Below are 26,143 nucleotides of genomic sequence, written 5' to 3'. Positions count from 1 at the left end.
CAGAAAAAGTGAAAGCTTTGACTGTAATAAAGGTATGAAGCAAGGTGACAGTCTCTCCACTGTCCTATTCAATATAGCCCTGCATAGAGTAGTAAATTTATGAAAACTAGCCAGATATGTGCATATGCTGATGACATTGATATAGTAGGAAGAAATATAAATACACTCCAAGAAACATACTGGGCAATGGAAACAGAAGCCTTAAAAATTGGCCTCATAGTAAATGAAAATAAAATAAAAGTTATGGTAATGTCACAATCTGAGGCCAGAATAACCCCTAAAAACCTAAACATCAATGGAAAATGCTTTTAACTACTTGGGAGCCCTAGTAACAAATGAATACTATAAGAGAAAGGATACAATGAAGACTATAAGAGAAAGGATACAACCGGGAAACAGAGCTTACTTTGTAAATACGCAACTTTTCAGAAATAGCCTTGTTACAAGAAAAACAAAACTGCATACATATAATTCCCTAGTCCGCCCAGTTATCACATATGGGTCAGAGGTATGGACGTTAACAGAACAAGATAAAAATGCACTAAGAACCATGGAGCAGAAAATGCTGTGCAAAATCTATTTGCCAATGAGAGAGGAAGAAGGCTGGAGAATATGCTACAATGCCGAATTACAAGAGTTAATACAAGGTAGGGACACAGTAAAATATATGAAATGACCGCAAATATGATGGCTAGGACACTTGGAGAGAATGGCAGAGGATAGAATTCCAAAGAAAATCATGAAAGGTGTGATCAATTCAGCTAGGTGAAAAGGGAGACCTAGAAGAAGATGAATTGACGATATAATAATGGATCTCACCATTATGGGAGTCTAGAGTTGGAAAAGAGCAGCAAATAACTGAGAGGTGTGGAGGAAGATCGTTGAAGGAGCCGAGGCTCTCCAAGGGCTGTAGTGCTACTGAAGAAGAAGAAGAAGAAGAAGAAGAAGAAGATTGTGCTGTTTCTTCTTCGTTTATGGCTCCCACGTCAGATAAAAACAAAATGGATTTCTGTGACCAGGAGCTATCAAGTGAATTAAAATGTTGTTGTTGTTGTTGTTGTTGTGGTCTTCAGTCCTGAGACTGGTTTGATGCAGCTCTCCATGCTGCTCTATCCTGTGCAAGCTTCTTCATCTCCCAGTACCTACTGCAACCTACATCCTTCTGAATCTGCTTAGTGTATTCATCTCTTGGTCTCCCTCTACGATTTTTACCCTCCACGCTGCCCTCCAGTGCTAAATTTGTGATCCCTTGATGCCTCAAAACATGTCCTACCAACCGATCCCTTCTTCTAGTCAAGTTGTGCCACAAGCTTCTTTTCTCCCCAATCCTATTCAATACCTCCTCATTAGTTACGTGATCTACCCACCTTATCTTCAGCATTCTTCTGTAGCACCACATTTCGAAAGCTTCTATTCTCTTCTTGTCCAAACTAGTTATCGTCCATGTTTCACTTCCATACATGGCTACACTCCATACAAATACTTTCAGAAACGACTTCCTGACACTTAAATCTATACTCGAAGTTAACAAATTTCTCTTCTTCAGAAACGATTTCCTTGCCATTGCCAGTCTACATTTTATATCCTCTCTACTTTGACCATCATCAGTTATTTTACTCCCTAAATAGCAAAACTTCTTTACTACTTTAAGTGTCTCATTTCCTAATTTAATTCCCTCAGCATCACCCGATTTAATTTGACTACATTCCATTATCCTCGTTTTGCTTTTGTTGATGTTCATCTTATATCCCCCCTTCAAGACACCGTCCACTCCGTTCAACTGCTCTTCCAAGTCCTTTGCTGTCTCTGACAGAATTACAATGTCATTGGCGAACCTCAAAGTTTTTAGGAAGGCTGTAATATATAATTAGTTTCAGTTTTCTGATTTTATTTTATTTTCAGTTTTTTGGTAGTCAAGCATTAATCACCTTACAGAACAATGAAGCTGTTTTTGTTGGTTTGGTAAAGAAACGTGGGCTTTCATTAATCTTTTCCGCTGAGGCAGTCAATTTATTTGAAATGAAGCATTTTATTCCACAGTATAGGTTAGTTCCAACTGTTCGCTGAATTTCAAGTGCATGTTTTCATCCTCTGGTACAAATTGCGTTATGCTATAATTAAGAACCAAACATGAGATAGCGCAGTACTAGTACTCCAAGAAAATTTACACCCCGAAAATCACACTGAAAAGCTTAATATAGATTGGGGCCTACTGTATTGTGGATCTGGACATATGAATGTGGACTTCAAGCCGAATTATGCATTTCAGCATGGTTTACAAAATTCTGATGCTCTTGGGAATATCCTCTGATGTCCTGTTTCTTTTATGACGTAATGTAAGATCTTTTAATGCGTTATATGTACAAACATACAGGCTTCCTATGCCTCATAACTGCACGTGTTCAATAACGCCTGTTTCCTGGTGCTGAAATGAACCTGTTTCTAACAGGTCTCAGTAAAATATTGCGAATAGTGGTTTGAAAAACGTTACTTTCAAAGTAAATTTCCTTTTACACAAGTTGAATTGTGTTACGTATGAGTGTGTCCGATGTTTCTTAAGTCACAGAGCATTTGACTCTCATTTAAAATGTAACACTTTGAGGACCAGCCACTTAGAGAATAATTTCGAGCTCAGAAGACCAGACATTTATGTCATTAGTTCAAATTTTACTGCCATATTTGTGTAATGTATGTTAAGGTGTAACACCTGCAAGAGAGACCAATATTACATGTGAAAGCTTAGCTTCTCTAGTAGCTTATTAATATTATACGTGAAGACTTAGCTCTTCTTGTAGCTGCAGTATATACATATATTAATTTAAACAATTAACTTTTCCTATTTGTGTGTTCATGGTACTTAATAGTGATGTGTCCGTTGGCTGACTACATCATGTGTCCTATGCCCTGGACATCTGCTGTCATCATTTTACTTCTCTCCTTTACCTCTACCTCCCCTCTCTCTCCTGTCCTCTGTCCAATCTCCCGACTGCATGTAGCTGCCCTACCCTAACTCCACCTTGTCCCTGCACGCTCCCACTAGTAGACTTCACCCTCATGAATCCCTATTCTCCTATCCCTCCCCTTCCCTATCCCAGCCCATTCCCACCCCAGCCCCTCCTTACTCCCACCTTGCACTGCTGCACATAGTCTCGCTACAGCTGCCAGAGACTGTGTGTGTGTGTGTGTGTGTGTGTGTGTGTGTGTGTGTTGTCTTTTTTGGACAAAGGTATTGTTGGCCGAAAACTCATTTTGTGACAGTCTTTTCTGCGACTCAGCATCTCTGCTATTTGGTGAGTTCACATATATTTAACATATTTCACATTTATTTGTACACATATTTCATCAGTATATCTAGTGAATTTTGCTCTGCAGCTTCATTTTCATGCAGCTCAATGTTTATAACATTGTATATCCTGAGCTGTGTGCTGTATAATGGTATAATTATATGTTATATGTGGCTACTGTCCGCAATATGTGTTGCGAATAGAGTGAGTAGTAAAGCAGTAGTAAATTAAAATGTCATGCTTCATGCGCAGTTTTACTCTGTGAACAGTGAAAATGTAGTACGTGATAAACTCTTCCTTTCGTCATTTTGTGGGTGTCAGTGAGAAAATTTTCACAAACGTTTCAAATTATGTGTAAACTGTGTAGTCTTTTAAGTACTTTCATTCTGAAACATTGGATGACTAACCTATGGGTATTTGCATGTCATGGACTACACTGTTTTTTCAAATCCATCCCCACCTCCACACTTTTGATATGAGGTGTGTGAGGAAAGTAATGAGAGCGATCTGGCAATGCTGGGTTGTTCTACTTGTGTAGACCGTTGTGTTCATCCCTTTCAGATGCTCAGTCTGAGTTTGCGCTCATACGGCTCTCACATGATTTTTGAGAGAGCTACAAGTGAATGTGTGTGTGTGTGTGTTTTACAAAAATGGAACAGTTGAGTTCAGAGAAATATTATGACATCAATTTTTGTATTAAACTTGGGAATCTGTGAGTTTGACATTTGAAAAGTTGAAAGAAGCCTATTGGGACATTCCTTATCAAGAGCACAAATTTTTCAGTGGCACGAATCATTTTTGGAAGGTTGAGAATAGAGTATGCGCGGATAAGAAAAGCGCAATCCGCATCTGCAAGGTCCTAATCCACTACCGCATCCGCAGCAATTAATCCGCATCCGCATATATTTAAGTTTTGAGTGAGTAATTAATAGTAATAGACAGTAGTACTTAGAATTGTGGCATGTAATGACACAGTTATTGTTAGGGTGCCATTTCTGTGACAACTTAACTACTTTTGAATTCTTAAATCACAGGAAATGCTCTATACCTACTCTAAAGCAGACCATTCCAAACAGGAAAGCATTGGCACTCCGGAGCACACACAAGAGCGGCTCGGATCTCGTGAGATTGGAAACGCTATTTAAAAAAATAAAATTCAATGTAATAGTATTAAATGATGAAAATACATGTATAGAAACAATTATATTTCGCTGCTCTTGTGCCAAGGCAGCTGAAAATGACAATGGTTTTAAACTGTTACTAGCACATTGCATCATTTACCGACAGTTTTTTTGTACTCACTGCTTGGATGTGTCAAATTTTGAAGCCATTCATGTCAGCTGATAATTATATTATAACTTACGCGTTCAGTCCTCGTTATTTCCAGGTGAAAATATTTACAGTATTAGGCCTACACTACAAAGTGCTGGTGCACCTGTGAAAAAGTTAAACTGCCAGCAATAATTGACGTTGTCTGGAAGAAATGACTCGTCTTCCGATGAGTGACAACAAAATCAGTGGTTATGGAAATTAGGAGTCCATTTAGCATTAGCTAAAAATACGATTGAAATCTCGAACCTCACCTTTTGGCTGATTTATCGAATTAAGACCTAGCGATAAATGAAATGTCTGTTTCATTCTCAACTAAACAAAGTTTTTCACACTTTAAAACATCCTCAACATTGGTCTAAATTACTAAGACAAAATTTGCAGTAGATTTCGCAGTTAATACTTTCAATATTAATTTTTTTTTTCCTCCCAGATTTTAATGGAACTGCAAACGACTTCAAGATGTCTATATAAAAACCACTGTCCCATAACTTCAAATGTTAGGCACTGTTCCCTGTTAAGCAATACCGAGTTACAGTTAAAATGTTCAATTTTGTTACGAATTTCAGCCCTTATCTTTACTAATTGGCTTGTAAATTAAAAACACATTATTATTTTGGATGATTTGAATATTTTGTACGTTTTCAATGTGATCAGAATAATCTTACACGGGCTATCGCAGTCACAGCTTGTTGGTGGTCGTGAGCCGTAGTTTGAAGTCCCACTTGTAATTAATTACAAGGCCCGCCGTGCCACCGCTCCGGCCGGGCTGTTTCACTGTTCACAAAGATCGACAATGCTCGGCGGCTGCAAATGTTACTGTAGTGCACGCTAAAATGTAGGTAGGCACTTATGAGATCATCATTTCCTAGTTTAATAATATTGACGTGTTAGCTGTTGAATGTTCTTGTTGCGAAGAGTAAAAACTTAAAATTGAGCTCTTTAATATGAAAATTACAACAAAACAAATTGCTTGTTAAATATTTCCTTCTTTTGCCTAATGCTACTTAAATGTTCTTGTTGGGAATAGTAAAAATACTAACAATATGTCGAGGAAATTCTTTACTATAAATATTACAATAAAAACTCACAGGCTTCAGATTCAATATTTTCATCTCTGCTTGCTTCTGATTCAAATTCTGTAAAAGAAAGAATCAGATGAAAAAAAAAATTGTAACTAATTCAGATAAGCCCAAAAAATACGGTGAAGTAAGAGAAGCTGTACAAGTACCTTTTTACTTTGGAAGATTACTATGCAGGAACGTGATGTCATCAATCGTTTGTGGCTTCAAAGACGTGCGTCGGTCCTGCCTTATTTGTCCCGCAGTAGAGAAGCTTCTCTCAGATGGCGCACTAGACGCGGGAGTGCAGTGCACGAAGTATGCGAGTTAGGAAATACGCGGATAGACGTTTTCACGCCCATGCCACTAAGCTATCAGGTCGATGCCTTTCGAAAATTGGACTTTATCATTCGTATATCTGAGAATTTCATCTGACGCGAAGTCAAGATCTCTCATCGATTCATCTTCTGAGGAATCTTCAAATTCATTAAAAAGTACGTCAGACTTCTGTTCTGTTTTTGCAGGAATTCCAGATGTTGTTTCCTCCTTATCTTTTAACTGTGAACAATTTCTCGCAACATAATTTTTGGCTTCCTTTACAATTTCATCTTTTTTGGCACTGCTAAGAAATTTTAGGTTTTTATATTTTGGATTCAAAAACATTGCAAGTTTATTGGTTACTGTTATGTCCCATTTGCTGATTAAAATAGATTTGGCTGTACTCTTTAAATCTGTCAGAAATGGGCTGTCGCTATCATTTTTTTTTTTTTTTTTTTTTTTTTTTTTTTTTTTTTTTTTTCAAGGAAGAAGTTTTAACTTCCACAACACATAAATAAAGCGTAGGGGTTTTGGAGGCTTCGAGATCACAAGAACCTATTTTAAATGGTGTCAGAAAGGTTATTATATCTTCCAATATCCTCTTGTCTATAGAATCTATCAAATTAACTTGATTTTTCTCTGAAAAAATTGACAAAACATCAAACCATTGTGAATTAATAGACTCAAACATATCCAATTTACTGTTCCGTCGTGTGTCTATATCTCCTTTCAATGACTTCTGAAGACGATTCTGAAGACCAGATCTTTTAAAGAAAGTTCTGATAGCTCAACAGGAATTTATTAGTCGATGCACGTCACTCTTCTTATCATTCGCGTCTCCTCGAGTCATGTGCTCCAGCACATTATTAAGAATGTGTGCTGAGCATGAGAGCCTCTTGTATTGGCGAAGTGCTGCCACAATATTTGGACCTCTATCCGTAACGAACACTATGTTATTCATAGCACTGAATAAATCGAACGACCGTAGTATCTTAATTAATTCAAGTTTAATGTTTTCTCCTGTTTTTTTAATCTCACTCTCAAAATTTCTGGTGCACAACACTCGATCCTCAAGTTTCACTTCTTCATAATTAACATAATGTGCAGTCACTCCCCTATAGTTTATTTTACGGTACGAATCAGTCCAGTTAGTGCTCCACCTATATCTCTGAATATATTCTTCACTTCTGCGGAGACAGTTTCACGCAGACAATCAGCCGTTTCCTTCAAATTTCTGGATATGGTGGTTGGATGAGGTAGCAGTTCCTTAGCACTCAGCTGCACCGTACTTGGCCCCCACATCAATAAGAAATTGTGCCGTCTCGAGAAACCCAGATTCACACGAAACTTCGAATGATAAAATGTCTTTTCTGACAAGATTGACAAGTTTTTCTGTCGCGGCTGTCTTCAAATTTGGCGGAACTTCAGGAACTTTCACATCTCTCTTGGTATTTAAATAAGTAATTATGCTACTTTGTCCAGCCTCACACGAATGTTTTAGCAAATTTGAAGTTCCGCTTTTGTGTCCAGTGTAGGAATATACTTTTTTACATGCAAAACAAGCCACTATATCTTTTATCTTTTCGTTGTCATCAAATACGTATCCGAATTTTTTCCAAATTGGCGATTTCAATTTGTTTTCCTTCACTAATGTAAAATCACCTTTTTTCACCATACACGAAATTGTATCCATAAATATGGTGTTCATTTGAAGAAAGAACTCTCACTGATATTTGCTATGATGCACGTTGTCACTCAGTCACTACAAAGCGTGAAGGCAGCGGAAAATTGCAATGGGCACCTGTCTGGTAGAGAGTGGGCAGGTTTGCCACCCAGAGAGCACTTCACAGGCCACACAAAAGATACGGTCGCGGAAACGGATTAGGCGCAGGTCTCTTGGGTACAGCTACGTCGGTTGTAGCCAGGGGCTGAGGACAACAGACATCCGCTCTACCCGAGCCCTAAAAGATTCCAAGAATGTCAACAGACTTGAAGTTTTCAACTAACATTGCAACATACGTACTGGGCAGATGCCTTGCTCATTATCCGCAGATGACCCGCGGATATCCGCGCCGGTCGCAATTTTATCCGTCAAGTAACAAATACCGCGGATATATCCGCAGATATATCCGCGGATATCCGCAACCGCGCAGACCTCTAGTTGAGAACATCTTCAAGATGAATCTTGCTCACGGAGACTTTAAACTTAAAAAAAAAAAACTTATGAAAATGGTGACATTCTTCCTCCAGAACAGATTGTCAGCCAAGTGTTGTACAAAAAGTCAGGCAGTAGTAGCCAACCGAGACAGACACAGCAACAGGGAAGTAACCAGTTTTGTGACATTTGCGAGTTCCTAACAGGAGCGAATTTTATAATATCATGTGTGTGCTTTAATATTTTAGTTTCTTGAGTTTCTGCGTGTAAATTTAATATCTAATAGCCACAGTTCTCATGTTTTCGTTTGCATCGGAAAGTAAACTGATTTTGTAACATATTACAAGTTCCTAATGAGGGACGAATTATTTAGTTTCACCTGAGTGCTTCGGTAGTTAGGTTTTTGAATATCTGTGTATTATTAGACACAGTTCCTGTGTTTTCGTCAGGGTCTACAGTAGAGTTGCGCAGTGCGTACTGATAGTCCATTTATTTGCTAGTTCAGTTTTCCACAGTCTTTAGTATGGACAGAGACTGCAATTCTTGTGTGCAGACGTGAGCCGAGTTGGTTTCACTTCGCTCTCAGCTTCAGGCTGTGATGGCTTTGGTTACGCAGATTGAGGCTGCAGTGGATGGGCACCACTGTTGTGGGCTGGCCTTGGGGGTCCAACGGATGTCCAGCACATCCAAGTCCTCCAATCGGTTCTCACCAGTGGCCAGCACAGTTACTGCTTACACTGAGGTTGACCCCTCACCTGTGGTCGAGTGGGAGGTCGACCCTGGGCAAAGCAGGTGGCGAAAGACTTCCAAGGCAGCCGCATGTAAGGCCTCCCCGGTTTGTCTGACAAACAAGTTCCAGGTGCTGTCTGTGGCTGACACCGTCACTGAACGAGATGCTGTCACATGACCAGTTTCAGAGGAAACCACTCAGCCTGCAAGATTCGGGCAGTCACAGAGGGTGGGATTATTGGTAGTTGGGAGCTCCAATGTTGGGCATGTTATGGGGCCCCTTAGGGACTTGGCTGACAAGAAGGGAAAGAAAACCAATGTGCACTCCGTGTGCATACCGGGTGGAGTCATTCCAGATGTGGAAAGGGTCCTCCCAGATTCTATGAAGAGCACGGGGTGCAGCCAACTGCAGGTCGGTACCAGTGATGTGTGTCACTTTGGATCAGAAGAGATTCTCGTGGTTAACAGAAGTGGTAAAGGCTGCCAGTCTTGCTTGTAAGATGAAAGCAGAGCTGATCATTTTCAGCATAGTTGACAGGACCGATTGTGGACCTGTGGTACAGAGCCGAGTTGAGGTTCTGAATCAGAGGCTCAGATGGTTGTGCATCCATGTAGGCTACAGATTCCTCGACTTGCGCCAAAGAGTAGTTGGGTTTCGGGTTCCGCTAAATAGGTCAGATGTCCACAATACACAGGAGGTGGCTACATGGGTAGCAGGGGCTGTGTGGCATGGACTGGGCAGTCTTTTAGGTTAGAGGGTCTCTGGGAAACAAAAGAAGGGCTTCAGTCAGAAAGGGTGCAGGCTGAACACAGGAAGAACGTAGATACAGGAACCATTGGTTGTAAATTGTCGTAGCTGTGTTAGGAAAGTACCAGAGCTCTAAGCACTAATAGAAAGCACTGATGCTCAAATCATTATAGGCACTGAAAGCTGGCTAAAGCTGGGTATAAGCTCAGCTGAAATTTTTGCGAAGAACCTAATGGTGTTCCGAAAGGGTAGGCTAAACACGGTTGGCAGTGGCGTGTTTGTTGCTGTTAGAAGTAGTTTATCTTGTCACAAAATTGAAGTAGATAGTTCCTGTGAGTTAGTATGGGCAGAGGTCATTGTTGGCAACTGGAATAAAATAATAATAGGATCCTTTTACCGACCTCCCAATTCAGACGATACAGCTGCTGAAAGGTTCAAAGAAAACTTGAGTTTGATTTCAAATACGTACCTGACTCATATTTTAATAGTTGGTGGTGACTTTAATGTACCCTCGATATATTGGCAAAAATACATGTTTAATTCCAGAGGTAGGCATAAAATATCATCCGAAATTGTGCTAAAAGTATTCTCTGAAAATTATTTTGAGCAGTTAGTTCATGAGCCCACGTGAATAGTAAACGGTTGTGAAAATGCGTTAGACCTCGTAGCAACAAATAATCCTGAGTTAATAATGAGCATCAAAACTGATAAGGGGATTAGTGAACACAGGGTTGCAGAAGTGAGATTGAATATTGTAATCCCCAAATCCTCCAAAAATAGGTGAAAAATATACCTATTCAAAAAAGCAGATAAAAATTCACTTGATGCCTTCCTGAGAGACAATCTCCACTCAATCCAAATTAATAATATGAGTGTAGACCAGATGTGGCTTGAATTCAAAGAAATAGTATCGGTAGCAAATGAGAGATTGATACCAAATAAATTAACAAACGACGGAGCTGATCCTCCTTGGTACACAAAACAGGTTAGAACACTGTTGCAGAAACAACAAAACAAACATGCCAAATTTAAACAGACGCAAAATCCCCAAGATTGGCGATCTTTTACAGGAGCTCGAAATTTAGCACGGACTTCAATGCGAGATGCTTATAACAGTTTCCACAACGAAACTTTGTCTGAAACCTGGCAGAAAATCCAAAGATATTCTGGTCATATGTGAAGTATGTTAGCGGCAAGAAACAATCAATGCCTTCTCTGCGCGATAGCAATGGAGATACTATCAAAGACAGTGCTGCCAAAGCAGAGTTACTAAACACCGCCTTCCGAAATGCCTTCACAAAAGAAGACAAAGTAAATATTCCAGAGTTCGAATCGAGAACAGCTGCCAACATGAGGAGTATCGTAGAAGTAAATATCCTAGGAGTAGTGAAGCATCTTAAATCACTTAATAAAAGCAAGTCTTCTGGTCCACACTGTACACCAATTAGGTTCCTATTGGAGTATGCTGATACATTAGCTCCATACTTAACAATCATATAAAACAGTTCGCTCGACAAAAGATCTGTACCCACAGACTGGAAAGTTGCACAGGTCACACCAATATTCAAGAAAGGTAGTAGGAGTAATCCACTAAATTACAGGCCCATATCGTTAACATCGATATGCTGCCGGATTTTGGAACATATATTGTTTTCAAACATTATGAATTACCTCGAAGAAAACTGTCTATTGACACACAGTCAACATGGGTTTAGAAAACATCGTTCCTGTGAAACACAACTAGCTCTTTGAGGGCTATTGACAAGGGATTTCAGACTGATTCCGTATTTCTGGATTCCCGGAAGGCTTTTGACTCTGTACCACACAAGCGGCCCGTAGTGAAATTGTGTGCTTATGGAATATCATCTCAATTGTATGACTGGATTTGTGATTTCCTGTTAGAGAGGTCACAGTACATAGCAGTTGACAGAAAGTCTTCGAGTAAAACAGAAGTGATTTCTGGCATTCCCCCTGGTAGTGTTATAGGCTCTTTGCTGTTCCTTAACTATGTAAACGATTTGGGAGACAATGTGAGCAGCTGTCTTCGGTTGTCTGCTGATGATGCTGTCATTTATCAACTTATAAAGTCATCAGAAGATCAAAACAAATTGCAAAACAATTTAGAAAAGATATCTGAATGGTGCGAAAATTGGCAGTTGACCCTAAATAATGAAAAGTGTGAGGTCATCCACACGAGTGCTAAAAGGAATTAAATACCTAGGTATTACAATTACGAACAACTTAAATTGGAAGGAACACATAGAAAATGTTGTGGGGAAGGCTAACCAAAGACTGTGTTTTATTGGCAAATGTAACAGATCTACTAAGGAGACTGCCTACACTACACTTGTCCGTCCTCTTTTAGAGTACTGCTGCGCGGAGTGGGATTCTTACCAGATAAGACTGACGGAGTACATCAAGAAAGTTCAAAGAAGGGGAGCACATTTTGTATTATTGCAAAATATGGGAGAGAGTGTCACAGCAATGATACAGGATTTGGGCTGGACATCGTAAAAAGAAAGACGTTTTTGTTGCAACGGAATCTTCTCACGAAATTCCAATCTCCAACTTCCTCCTCCGAATGCGAAAATATTTTCTTGACACTGAACTAAATAGGGAGACATGATCACCACAATAAAATAAGGGAAATCAGAGCCCGTACGGAAAGATATAGGAGTTCATTCATTCCGCGTGCTATACGAGATTGGAATAATAGAGAAATGTGGAGGTGGTTCGATGAACCCTCTGCCAGGCACTTAAATGTGATTTGTGAAGTATCCATGTAGATGTAGATGTAGAAAGATGTCCTTGTAAGGCTCGGCAAAAGGATGAATCGAGTAAGACCGGACATTGCAGACAAGTGGATGCTGCATCATGACAATGCTCCATGTGACACAGCCACTTCCATCACTGAATCTTTGACCTCAAATGGCATTCCTGTTGTTCGACAGCCCCCCTTTTCACCTGATCCTGAGTCCATGTGACTTTTTTTCCCCCAATTGAAAAAGTCTTAAAAGGACGTTATTTCGGCTCTCTGGGGAGCATTCAAAACTATGTGACTGGCTTTCTAAAGGCCATAACAGTGGAAATCTTTCAGCAGCTGTTTTTGTGTTTAATTGGACACAGGTTACATAATTCCTGGTATCATGTGAAGGTGGTTTGTGTGCTTAGAAATGACCTCCAATTAGAAAATGCTATGGCTGGTGGGGCAGACATCACCCACTGACTGCTGACGTAGTGTATAGAGTTGCATCTCCGCTGAGAGCCTAATGTATGTCGCACATAGCATATATTGCCACCACCAGACAGCAAACATAATACATTGCTTGAATTCAGTGGTCCATTCAACACTTATAACTTAGTTTGGCTTTGATTCATTGATAGACATCTTCATAATCTAGATCCATGGCAAGAGCAGCATCTTGTCTTTCTTCAACATCTACTTCCGAATCTACTTCTCTCTTGGTTCTTATCAACTCAAGGAGCTACTTTCAAAAATGTTGATCTCCATGCATGCATTTCAAAAGTTGTTAAGCTTTTAAAACTGATGGTACTGTCACAGGTATGTAATTGTTATATCTTAAGCATCCTTTTTGTACACTGCTATAAATTAATTTATATAGTGCTGTAGTTAAGAGACAGTTATTCATTGATGATGATCTAGATATTGGATATGAAATTTTACTCACCAGGCAGAGCCACATTACTGTGAAAGGATTTTCACCAAAATTTTAATTTACCTATAAAGAAAAGAATATTATAAAATAAAGCTACAACTATAAAGTGTTATTACTCGACTGTTGCAAATTGACTGAAGCAAATAAAATTTAACTGGTTTTTCACTGTCCAATAAATAGCTCTGCTTTACACAAAAAGGTGTAAGTCCATGTATAGGAAATATTTGATAGTAAAGCGCTCCTACAGGGAATAGTGACAACTTTATTTGAACAAAAAGGTGTAAGCTTGTTTTGAAAACTTTTTTGTATTTGGAGTAACATGCACAAATAGAAATAACATCCAGTCAAAGGGATGGAATTGTGTCCTGTTAAACTGTGGAAATTGGACTCGCACCCTTCTGCTCAAAGAAGAACAAAAAAATGGAAAGGATATCTGAATTTCTGGGATGTGCTCATGGAAGGATGTAATACACATTAGATATAACTGAGAGATTTTTGACAACAGAAACTAGACCCAGTGTGGGATACACAGCCAAAATTTATGTGTTACAGACTATAGATGATATGCTGAGAATTTGGTGCAGACTTGAGAACAGAAATTGACTTAAGAAAAATTACGAATTGCATCATGCCCACAGACTGCAACACCTATTAGAGTTTATTCAATCTGTAACTCACACATGCAGATTATTTTTGCCTTTTAGGTACATACATGCAGACATTGAGGACCTTCTTTTAAAAGATTAATTGTTATTATTTCTCATGTTCATTTTGTTGCTTCTGCTTAATTTTTTTCAGTCAGAATTAGTTTTCAACCCGTAGTTTGTGCCTTTAGTTTTTGCTATGACTGAAATGAATTACTCAATTTACTGCCCTTTTTTCTATGCATTTCAAAAGTCGTTAAGCTTTAAAAACTGATGGTATTGCCACTATGTAGTTGTCTTATCTTCTCCATTTAATAGATTAATAAACAAGTATGTATACCAATGCTTAAAGGTAGGTAATGTTTTATTTCAGATTAGTGAGCTGGAAGGAAGTCGAGACATGGTTGAGCCTCTTCTTGAACAAGTTGGGCAGCTTCAGACAGAAAATACTGAGCTTAGAGATCGCAATGATGAATTAAAGATGAAGATAGAAGCACTCACTGTACAGTTATCAAGGCTTGCTAGGTAGGTCATGGTTCAATTACAATTTTTTTCTCTCCACATGATATTACTTCATTATGTTATCACTTGGGTATTAAAAATAAATAATGGTTATACCCAAAAGGGTTAATTTTTTAAAGTAGAATCACAAAAATAATGACTGCTTGTGAGATGTACTCTACTTGGTTTAGAAAATCAACGGTTCCGAGCAGTATAAGATTAGTGAGGCCTCTTAATGTGCATCCCAGACATGCCAGGATTCAAATACAGATATGTTGATGGCCAATACTTGCAGTGGATCTCTGTGTGTGTGAGCAGTTAAGCAGATAGGGGGTTCCATGCATATGGGTGCTGTCATCTGTGAGGGGATGTCTGGACCAACTGCACATCTGAAAATGTTGCACATGTGGTTGCATTATCTCAGCTTGACATGTTCTGTGAAACAAAACATATTTGCCTCGCTCTGTTGTATCAGCTTGGGATTGGAGTGATCTTGCCCCCCTTTCCAATCATTCCAAACATATTCCTCTTTCCTCCATGATGACAGAGATAATCTTTCCAAAAGCTGGTATATTGTTTTTTGCTTCTAATATGTCTTTTACCAGTGCTGTAATTTTGACTCCTGGAGATGAGTACTGGTCAGCCAATATGCCTCTTTAAAATTTTTCAGGAAATTATTATTATTTTTAATTCTTTTGATATAGTGAGAGATAGTACACAGTGAATGCATAAGAGGTAGTTAAAGTTGTCCTCATAAACTAAAAACTCTCAGAATCCAGGCTGTGGTGGTACAGTCACATAATATGAAGACTTGAAGATCATGTCATAAAAAGGGTCTTTCTATGGTTACAGATCCACAGGACTTGTGGCCTGTAATTGAAAAAGTGACGATTATCCATTGACAAAAGATCCCAGATTATTCCTCCATTCAGATCTCCAGGAGGGGACTGCCAAGTGGGAGGTGACCATGAGGAAAAACTGGAATAACCATTGATGGGATAACATTCTACAAGCCAGAGTACGTAAGGTCAGAAGTTTGAATGTAGTTAAAATAAAAGAAAGATTCAGGAGTGGAATTAAAAGTCAAGATGAAAGGATGTCCATGATATGATTCGCTGATGACATCGCTATCCTCAGTAATAGTGTAGAAAAATTGCAGGATCTGTTGAATGGAATGAGTAGTCTAATGAGTGCCGTATATGGATTCAGAGTAAATTGAATGAAAGGCAAATGTAATGAGAAACAGCAGAAATGAGAACAATGAGAAATTTTACATCTGAATTGGGGATCACAAGTAGATGAAGTAACAGAATTCAGCTACTGCTGCAGCAAAATTACACACGATTGACAGAGCAGAGAGGACATAAAAAGCAGACTAGTACTGGCAAAAAGGGCATTCCTGGTCGAGAGAAGTCTAGTAATGTGATGCATAGACCTTAATTTGAGGAAGAAGATTCTGCGAGTGTATGTTCAGAGCATAGCATTGTATGATAGTGAAACATGGACAGTGGGAAAACTGGAACAGAAGAGAATCAAAGTGTTTGAGATATGGTGCTACAGAAGAATGTTCATAATTGGGTGATCTGGTAAGGTAAGGATTAAGGAGGTTCTCTGCAGTATCAGCAAAGGAAGAAACATATGAAAAACACTGCCAAAAGGAGGGGATAGCATGATAGAACATATGTTAAGGTATCAAGATATAACCTATATGGTGCTAGAGCATAAAAACTGTAGTGGAAGACGGAGGTTTGAATGTATCCAACAAATAATTGAGGATATAGAGTGCAAGTGCTTCTCTGAGATGAAGAGATTAGTGCAGGAGAGGAATTTGTGGCAGCTTGCATCAACCCAATCTGAAGAATAATGATTCAAAAAGTCTGTTGGTATATGATTTGGCTATTTTATATGTGTAATTTCTGTTTTACAATCTTTTAATCTTCTAGGAATGACTTTTCTTGGTTTATTGATCTATTCTTTTTATTTGTATTCTATGCTCTCCTTTGTTTAAATTGTTTGTGAAAAAGTCTCCCAAAAGACAGATGTGTGACAAATTTTGTACTAGAATTGAAGAAAATTGCAGTTTAGTATAGATACAGTTTCACCATGCTACCAGAGTATAGACTTTCAATGGAAGAGAAGAAAAACTGCCACTAATGCGAGTGCAGGCTTCTGCAGGAATATCTCCATTTAAACTGATTAGAAAAACTCAAATAGTTCAAAAATATATTTCAACTTTCAGTTGCATACAACTGACAAATGTGTTAACATGTAACAAATTTTTCTGAATTTCTGTTTGTGTTTACTCCATTATCTGAATGGAGATGCTGAATAGTAACAGTGGCACAAGGATAAGGTACTCAAAAAGCTCAGCTCTCTCCAACTTTTCATTTATTTATCATTCTCATTATGTTAACTTGCAGATAGAATTGCTAGCATACTTCGTATACTTTCATTCAGTACTGTTCTATAACTGTGCAGCGAAGGTCAAAGAAGTATTTATTCTTCGGAAGTGTACTGTAAGAATACTGTGTAAAGTTGATAGCTGAACATCTTACAGAAGTCTCTCCAGGGATCTGTGGATTATTACATGTACATTCAGTACCTATATTCCTTTATGATAAACAGTGCAGTTCATCATTACAATAATTGAAATAAAAATGTGTGCAGGGTGACCCAAAACTCTATTAACAATTGAAATTGCACTAATTCACAGAATCGTGTAGGTAGAGAGATAAAACTTGACACATGTGCCTGAAATAACATGGGGTTTTATTGAAACCTAAACTAAGTGCAAAAACCACCCAACAGACAGTGCTGGGCAGCAACACATCAGTGATGCTGCATTATAAAATTATAAAAATGAACTGTAGTGAGAGAGGGAACCATATGTGCCAGCAATTGTGGCAGGTTGATTTGTCAGAAAATGTGCTGTTAGTGAAGCTTTACTACCAGAATGGAGAATCTGCTACTGCAGCTTCACAACCCTATCAGCATAAGAAGGGTATCTGAACAGGTAAAAGTTCTGTGGCAAGTGTTGCTGTGAAGAAAATGATCATGAAGTTTGAAGCCACTTATTCTTTAGATTATCGGCCCTGTAATGGGCAGTGAGTCACAAGTGCTACTGCTGCTCAGGCAGTTCAGGAACAAATTATGACTTCCAGGTTCATCTATGCATGGTGAAATCAGCTCTCATGAAGTCACATGTTGCACTGGCATTCCATGCACTACTGTTTGGAGAGTAATTAGGTGTACCCCAGTGCTAGTCATACAAAATCCAGCACCATCAAGAACTGTTAGCCACTGATTTTGTGACATGGAGAACATTTACAGTGTGGGCACTTCTAAAAATGGGGGAAGATGATGATTAGTTGTCTAATGTGTTGTGGACCGATAAAGCCCATTTCACACTCGGAGAGTCTGTAAACACCCTCAACTGCAGAATCTGGGCTACAGGAAATACCAGTGCTTGACAACAAAATCACAGTGTGATATGGATTTACCGCATCAGTTGTGATCGGACCCATTTCTTCAAGGAAATGTGGGATGCTGTTTTTCAAACTGTCATTGTTATGGGTGTGACATACGCTGATATATTACAGAATTGCTTCTTCCCTAGCTTGTCTGATGAACACCAGCTGGAAGTTATGACTTTTGTGCAGGATGGCACTCCACCCCATATTGTTACATGTGTGCGAGATCGCTTGGCGGGGATTGTTTGTAGAACCACAAGTCATTTCAAGGACATGTCAGTTTTTACCTCTCTGTCTACACAAATTGTGAAGCATTTAATTCTCAAATGTTAACAGACTTCTGGGTTACCTATATGTTATGCATCACTATTTAGGTCTCAGAATGGAGTTTTACACTCTGGTGAAAAACTGTATATGTTGCTAGTAGACATCAGACAAAAAACTGAAAATCCACAGATATTCAAAAACAAAGTAAAAGAATACTTCTTTAGCCAACTCTTCTGCAATTTATTTGTGTTTTAATTAGTGTGGCTTTTTTAACTTTATCGGAGCGAAAGGTTTTAGGTTATATTCAGGTTCATATATCTGAACCCAGGGATGTAAAATTTCCATAAATCTGTCATTTGAATGAAACAGATTTTGACTTTGCTAGTGCACAGACAGCTGATAGTGTGCTGTGTACAGCTGCATGAATGTTTGGTTTGAAATATTGAAGAAAAACAGCAGTGGATTAGTTAAGGAGATTGACCAGTTTCAAAGTGGTGTTTTATCTCCTAACAGCCATATACATATGTAAGGTAATCCAGAAGTGATTTCAGTAGTTGTCAGTGTGAGTAGAGTCCATGCACACATCACCATTCTGTTGCCCTATATCCAGCCAATCCTATGTCTGGACTGGTATGGTACTTCCTCTGTGTTTTACAGAGAACCATACCTGCATATTACTACAATAGGGTCACCACTTTCAAAGGCATGTTAGAGTATGGCTTCTCCTCACTCATCCCACTCCCCCTACTCCCATCCCCTCCCCTCCCCACCTCACCATTCTCTTACAGGAAGGAATCCATGCTCTCCTTCTCTCTGCGTCTAGTGTACAGTGCAAGGTCAAATGTAACACTGTTTCTCAAAGTGTCTGCTATCTGCACATTCAGTAACTCAGGAGGAACCTGGAAACTAGCCTAGTATTTACCAAAATGGATATGGAAAACCAACTAAACCCCATTGTCAGGCTGGTGAGCACACCGGCCCCCATCCTTAACTCCATTTGTCCCAATAGTACAAAAGAAGTTTGAGTCTAAAACTTTTTACATAATTAACTTTTACTATAGTAAGCAACAAGTAAAAGAAGAAATTGGAAAATTTTCATTTTGGAACCCTAGGTCATACAGTTTTCAATGACATATCGTTTCATATGATATATATGAAAGTAAATTTGCATTTTTCGTAGACGCAATCCCACATCTTGAAATTTTCGTAAACTCTTAATGCCTAAAACAAATTATCGTAAATAGCAAAAATGGGCCGGTAGTTTAATACATTTTGTATCAACACCACACAGTAGACTGCCCCGGTGGTTTCATTTCAAAGCCACTCATAAAAGTGGCAGTACAAACTCAGTTACATTACAATAACTTTAGATATACTTACTTTCAGTGTCAATGATATCCTCAATATTATCAATATTTTTTTTAAAAAAAGCTGAATGTTAAAATGTCCTAAAATCAAGTAGGACAATCTCTGCAACAACTGTTGCTTGGAATGCTGTAAGTGATTGCTACAGTGCACTACATTCTTAGAAGTGCATCCATAAATGTGTCTGTCATCATTGATGGTTTCATGCTAAAGGTATGAGTACTTTAGAATAAGGTAATAAAATGGTGGTTTCAGGCAGAAACCACTGGTGGTCAAAGTGGTAATCAGTGAGATGGATTCTATGTGGGTCCAGCACACTTTTCAGTTCCCTGGAAGTGGGTGCTTCAATACATGTGGCTGTCTGAGCAAGTCTATGAGTAGATTATCACTGGTCACAGTTTGTTGGCAGTATAGGATGGTTATAATTACACTTCACTAGTTGAGGGGGCTCCCATGGAAAACAAGTGATCATAGAATGATGAAACTGTGTGGAAACATTCATAAGGACATGGTGAAGAGGAAATAATGAGTGAATCATTGAGAGAAACACACTTTAATTTCTACATGAGAGGGCAACATTTGTTAATTGCATACCATGTTTATGTTCCAGGTTACAAACATTGCTCAGTGTGACAACCATCTTATCCATGACAGTCTGGACCTGCACTAGGGATACAATTTCACAATTGTTCGCGGCACTTTCCAAACAGTGGATCACAGAATGTTGTCATGACACTGCTTGTGCACTGCTTGAAGATCACACATTGCATCTAGCATTCTTAGCTGTAGCAATAGTAACTTCTTGAACAATTTGTGGCACAATTGGCTATCAACCTCTCCCACTGGCAGTTCCCAAATTACCAGTTAATGTGAACTTCCAAATCATGTTCTTCAACCTGAGTGCGGAAGGATCACCTCTCCGTATTCCTTTAATGTGTCTATCCTCACAAAGATCAGCAGCACCATTGCTGTAGTTTTGGTACAACAGCTTTACGAGTAAAGCCCTGCTCACCTTGTCTAGACTGATGTCAGCTGTCTGCAACTGTAATGCGCACTGATGTTTGTGTTTCAACACTACGTCGCCGTACCACTACCGGCGCCCAACAGCAGGTTATAGCACTAACACTACTAATGACACAAATCCTGCATTGCATAGTCTGAACATCATTCCTAAAAAGTTTGTTACCCATGTGGTAAATAGTTTTCCTTCTACAGTGGCTCTAGTAGTGAAAGTTTAACTATAATCACCCTGTATAATTTACAGAAGTACTCTGTGGTGGGTGCTTCGACCTTTTAATGTATAAGCTACCTCGTGCCACATCCATGAAGGCTCTCTTTCATTATAGGGTGTATGGGAATGAATGAATAGATTTGGATACTATAGATATATTACAGCTTTTTATTCCATGCCCTAAGTTTCCAAAATCATTATCTGACATTTTCTTTCATTTTATTTCTATAATTATACTCCATAATTTGTCTCACTTTTGTTGCTCATTCTGAGTTTCAAATTTCCCTAGTATTCAGTAATTTTCTCAATACCTGTGGTCACAGTATGTTACAGTTGAATGCTAAGTACAACAAATAACCATTACTGTCAAAATTACAGCATTTTAATTATTATTCAAATGCAATTAACATAATTTTGTGAGCATCTCTTGCTATATTTGTAACACTCGAAGACTCTTTAAGTGATGGTAATGTTGGTAGGGAAGTATTACCCTGAAGTGGTCAAGATCATCGACTACTGTGTTCATCATAGCTGTCAAAGAGTTCATGTGCTAGTCACCAGAGGTGGTGATGTTCAGCATCAGAGGTTGCAACATTCCATGAAAGTGACACAGTGTTAGAACTTCCTGGCAGAGGCAGATCTTGACTATGCTAATCTAATGCAGAAAACTGCATTTCAAGTGCTTACAGAGTATCTTCTCCTGTGTTTTGTTTTCGTTAATAAAAGTTTATTATTCCTGGTACATGAATGTTCATATTTTATGTTGTTGTAGTTGAGTTGCCAAAACATAATTAGTTCTGACAGTTAACACTTAGCCATACCAACAATGATGACTCTGACATGACTTCACGTGTCATGGACAGCCTATAAAGACCATAAGAAGCAGTACAAACTCTTGAGAGTGATCAAAGAATTTTTTTGAGAACATAAGACTCAGAGCTTGCCGAAGGGAAATCTGTACCATGACTTGTGAAAATGCCTCCGTTGTGCAGGTGTAACAATCAGTTCAATCAAATTAGCTGAAGTCAAAGACATTATTACTCCTCCTCCTGTACACGAATCCTATCACAAACTCAAATGGTTCAAATGGCTCTGAGCACTATGTGACCTAACTAATCTAAGGACATCACACACATCCATGCCCGAGGCAGGATTCAAACCTGCGACCGTAGTGGTCGCTCGGTTCCAGACTGCAGCGCCTAGAACTGCATGGCCACACAGGCTGGCTATCACAGCTTGTGTTAAGCTCTAACACAGGAAGATATCAAAGACAGAAAGCTGCTGCCATTATCTGAGACACCTATGCAATAAGGGTGCCCTGGGAACTGTACCTGGCACCTTGTTACATACACTGTGGAATAACCGTCTTAGGCCTCAGTCTAAAGTTACTATAGCATCTCAGATGGAAATGCCATCAGATGTGCCGTCACAGATCTGGCTGACAGAATTCAAGATGCAATAATTCCAGCATCAATCAAAGCAGTAGCAGTACTGTACAACAGTGTTTTGTCATTGGCAGTGACACATGCAGTTTATGATTACCTCTCAGATAAGGTAGACGCTGTAGCTAAACAGATAAGTGAACTGCTGTCTTGTTGCAGCTCCAACAGTGACAGAGGATGTTTTTGCAGATCACGTAGTAATTTCATGATGAACTCATTGAGCCTTAGTGGCGCAGTGCAGCCACATACTGTACGCTGGTCAGTGGATATCTGGAGACCAGGTGCACAAGTGCACTACCTTGCACCTACCTAAATGGCAATGGCAGTCGAACATAGGCACATCCAGTTGCTGCTTGAAGTCTCGGTGTCTTTTTATTAGTGATCTAAAGATGGGCCAATAATTTCTTGCGGATGTTGGGCCAGACTTGTGCATTTATTGATGTACTATACTCTACAATTGCTGGCCACCAACTTTGTTCTGTCTTAATATATAGTAACTTACGATACACAGTATATTGAGCTGGACTTGGGACTGCACTGTGTCTTCGCCTGGAATTTCACCATTGCCAAAGTCACAGAACCATAATTGAGGTTGACTTCGTGGTGCATTATTGTCTACTACCAGGTGTGACGAATGCAAGTTTCGTCAATAGCATCGTTGGACTTTCGACAGCTGGAGTCCATAGCAGTACAGCAACACGCAGAGCCAAGCTCATGCAAATGATGAAAAACAAGTTGTTGAGCTGCTTGAAAAGTTTCCCATCATAACACAACCACCAGGGCTCCAAGGGAGGTACATAACAACACCATACATTATACCAAAAGGAATTATGGCCCACCAGTTTCATGTCATCCAAGATGTTTAGCTCCTGATCATCTTATTATTGCAAAAGCAGAATTTGAGTTTATGATCAGGGAAGGTAATATTTGCCCTACTAGCAGTCCATGATCGTGCCCAAGAAGTGTGGTGCATGACATCTGTGCTGTGATTTTTGTGCACATAATGTAATGACATTTCGGACAGATACCCTGCACCCCTATCAAGAGATTACAACTATGCTCTATGTGGTGTGGCTGTGCAAAAGCCATTACACAAATTCCTGTGGCTGGCAGATATATTCTGAGAACAACCATAATCATGTCGTTTGGCTTATTCAAGAGTATCTTCATGATATGTGGTTTATGCATGCTGTTTTGCGTACCTCGATGACATCCTTATCTTTTCAACCATTGCAGAACAGCACCAGCAACACTTGGTGGACGTTTTGAAGCAGTTACAACAGTTTAGCATGTTGTTAAATACTGACAAGTGTGCTTTTGATAAACCACATATTAACTTCTTAGGATTTTGTCAGCAGGAACAGTGCAACCACCTGAGAAAATAAAAGCTATAATGAAGATTCCACAGCAAGAAACCATAAAAGAATTATGCCCTTTATAGGAATGCTGAATTTTGTCCGGTTTCATCTGCCCTGCTGAGCTGAGTTGCAAGAACCGCTGACTGCAGCTCTTTGTGGATATAATACTAAGGGGAATTCACTTGTCCAATGGACAGATGCGATGAGCTCTGCTTCTGAGGCAGAAAAGCAAAGCATAGCAAATGCTGCACCTCTGCATTGGATACACATCTTCAATGTCAGTACAGTAAGGTTTTCCATGTGCATGTGCCTGTTGGAGATTATCCAGATACAATAACATGTTTCTTACATGTGCACATTGACTTAGTAGGCCCACGTCCACCATCAATGGTTAGCGCTATTTATTAAATGCAATTGATTGCTTCACTCATTGGCCATGAGCTATTTCCTTACCTTTGTGTCAAATTGGGTTTCGCACTTCAGGTGTCCGCTGCACACAAGCACAGATTGCGGCCGGCAATTCGAGTCAGAGTTACTTATTCAACTTAGTAAATTCTGTGGCGCATTCCATCACAGAACAACCAGCTATCACCCAGCGAGAAATGGCATGGTCGAAAGTTGGCACTATTCTTTAAAGGCTGCACTGATGTATCTAGATACTCATTGGACAGCTGCCTTACCCATTGTCTTGATTAGACTTCGCACTGCGTACAAACCAAACTTGGATTCATCACCAGCAGAGCTTGTGTGTGGGAAGAACTTCATCTGCCTGGCAAGTTCATTGACCCATGTTCTGTACAGCTACCTGACCACAACCACTCAGACTTCATTTGATGTCTTAGGGAACATATTTGCATGCATTCACCCTCGTGGCATGGAACGACACCTACCTACATGCATCGTGACTTGCAAACAGGCACACATGTCATGTTACAAGTAGACAGTGTCAAACCATCAATACAACCCCCATGAAAAGCCCCATATCAATTAATCAAAACAGGAGTACCTGCATTCTCAGCTGACAGAGTGAAACCTGCATACATCCCTCTGTGAGTCCGGGGCTTAGAATAGGCCCGAGTTATTCCTGCCTGTCATAAGAGGTGACTAAAAGGAGTCTCCCACGTTTTGGCACTACAAGTTTAGGTCTCATTTTATGGTTTGACCTCCCACTTTCCAAATTCTGGAGAAGTGCGGGACATTTGGAGAATGACGCCTTCGTGCTGACCAGTTATCCATAGTGCAATTAGATTCAGTCTCGTGCACCTCTTCTTATCATGGCTTTGCATCCCCACCTGCAATTCAAGTATTTGGGTGAGGACATCTTCTGGGGCATGTCATCTTCTTCCATTGTCTCCTGTCCTCATGCACCCCCATGACAAAATTGGATTTTTCGGCACCCAACATCCAGCACAGTAGACAGTCCATTGTGGTGGAGCCATCATGTATCCATTTGGTGGTAGCCCCCTGACAACACAGGGATCACACTGCTGATGCCTGAGCTTTAAACTCTCCACATATGACAAGAAGTAGATGCCTGACTTGTTGGAGCATCAGGACTCCCGCCGAAGGACATTGTGCCAGGTGGCCTTCGCTGTGGCTGGGTGGTGCCCATGGGGAGAACCCCTGATCAGAGTAGGTGGCATCAGGGCAGATGACCCGCAGTGAAGTGAACCAAGTCATGTTTTGTTGGGGACCGAATGGCCCCAGCAGTCTCTAAGAAAGGAAAGGTTGATTTCAATGCTGACAGGTATGACCCTAAATCGTTCTCCTCCCTAGCAACACCTTGGGAGGAACGCAGGGCTTCAGAATGACAGGATCCATATTTGCCTCCTTACTTAGTGTGCAGCAGAACTGATGGGTACTCCTTTCTGGATACGAAGACTCCGTTTTTCGTTGAGCACTTGGAGGAAAAGTTTGGGGAAGTGACAGCACTGTCCAAAATGCGCAATGGGCCGGTTTTTATTCAGATGGCATCCCCAACCCAGCCCTGGGTGCTACTTGTCTGTGACAAGTTGGGTAATTTTCCTGTTTGGTCACTCCCCATAAAAGCCTCAACGTGATCCAGAGAATTATTTTTCATCGCCACCTCTTGTTGTTGTCCGACAATGAGCTATGTGTCAATTTAGAATGGTGTGGTGTTCATTACATCTGGCACATTTATGGGGAATCCAGAGACAATGGTTGTTGCTACCGGTGCCTTTGTCTTGGCCTTTGAGGTTGATTCATTACCTGAAAAGGTCATGGTGATAGTATACTGATGCGACGTCAAACCTTACGTCCCTCACCTTATGTGGTGCTTTAAGTGCTGGAAATTTGGGCACATGTCCTTCCAGTGCAATTCCAGTGCCACATGTTGAGATTTTGGACGTTCGCTGCATCCGAATACTCCATGTGCACCTCCTCCCATCTGTGTGAATTGTAGAGTGCACCGCGCCCCCTCCCCTCTGTACTGCCCGGTACTCCAAAAGGAGCGCAAAATTATGGAGTACAGAACCCTGGGCAGGCTGCCTTACCCTGGGGCTAAACTCAAATATGAAAAGCTAAACCCTGTTCAGGAATGCTCT

The 26,143-nt window shown here is 39.9% G+C and overlaps 1 protein-coding gene across 1 annotated transcript in view; it reads left to right on the top strand.

Moving 5' to 3' along the window:
- The window catches only part of LOC126195573 (ninein-like protein), a 143,946-nt gene that overhangs the window by 42,865 nt on the left and 74,938 nt on the right, over positions 1 to 26,143 (top strand). Inside the window, exon 10 of the mRNA XM_049934199.1 lies at positions 14,319 to 14,470. Within this exon, the coding sequence (XP_049790156.1) occupies positions 14,319 to 14,470 (152 nt within the window). The remainder of the gene's footprint in view (positions 1 to 14,318; positions 14,471 to 26,143) is intronic.

This window comes from Schistocerca nitens, chromosome 7 (genome assembly GCF_023898315.1).
Source record: "Schistocerca nitens isolate TAMUIC-IGC-003100 chromosome 7, iqSchNite1.1, whole genome shotgun sequence".
In the NCBI taxonomy this organism is placed as follows: domain Eukaryota; kingdom Metazoa; phylum Arthropoda; class Insecta; order Orthoptera; family Acrididae; genus Schistocerca; species Schistocerca nitens.
Note: the sequence above shows the minus strand (reverse complement) of the source record. Positions and strands in the feature narration are given on the sequence as shown.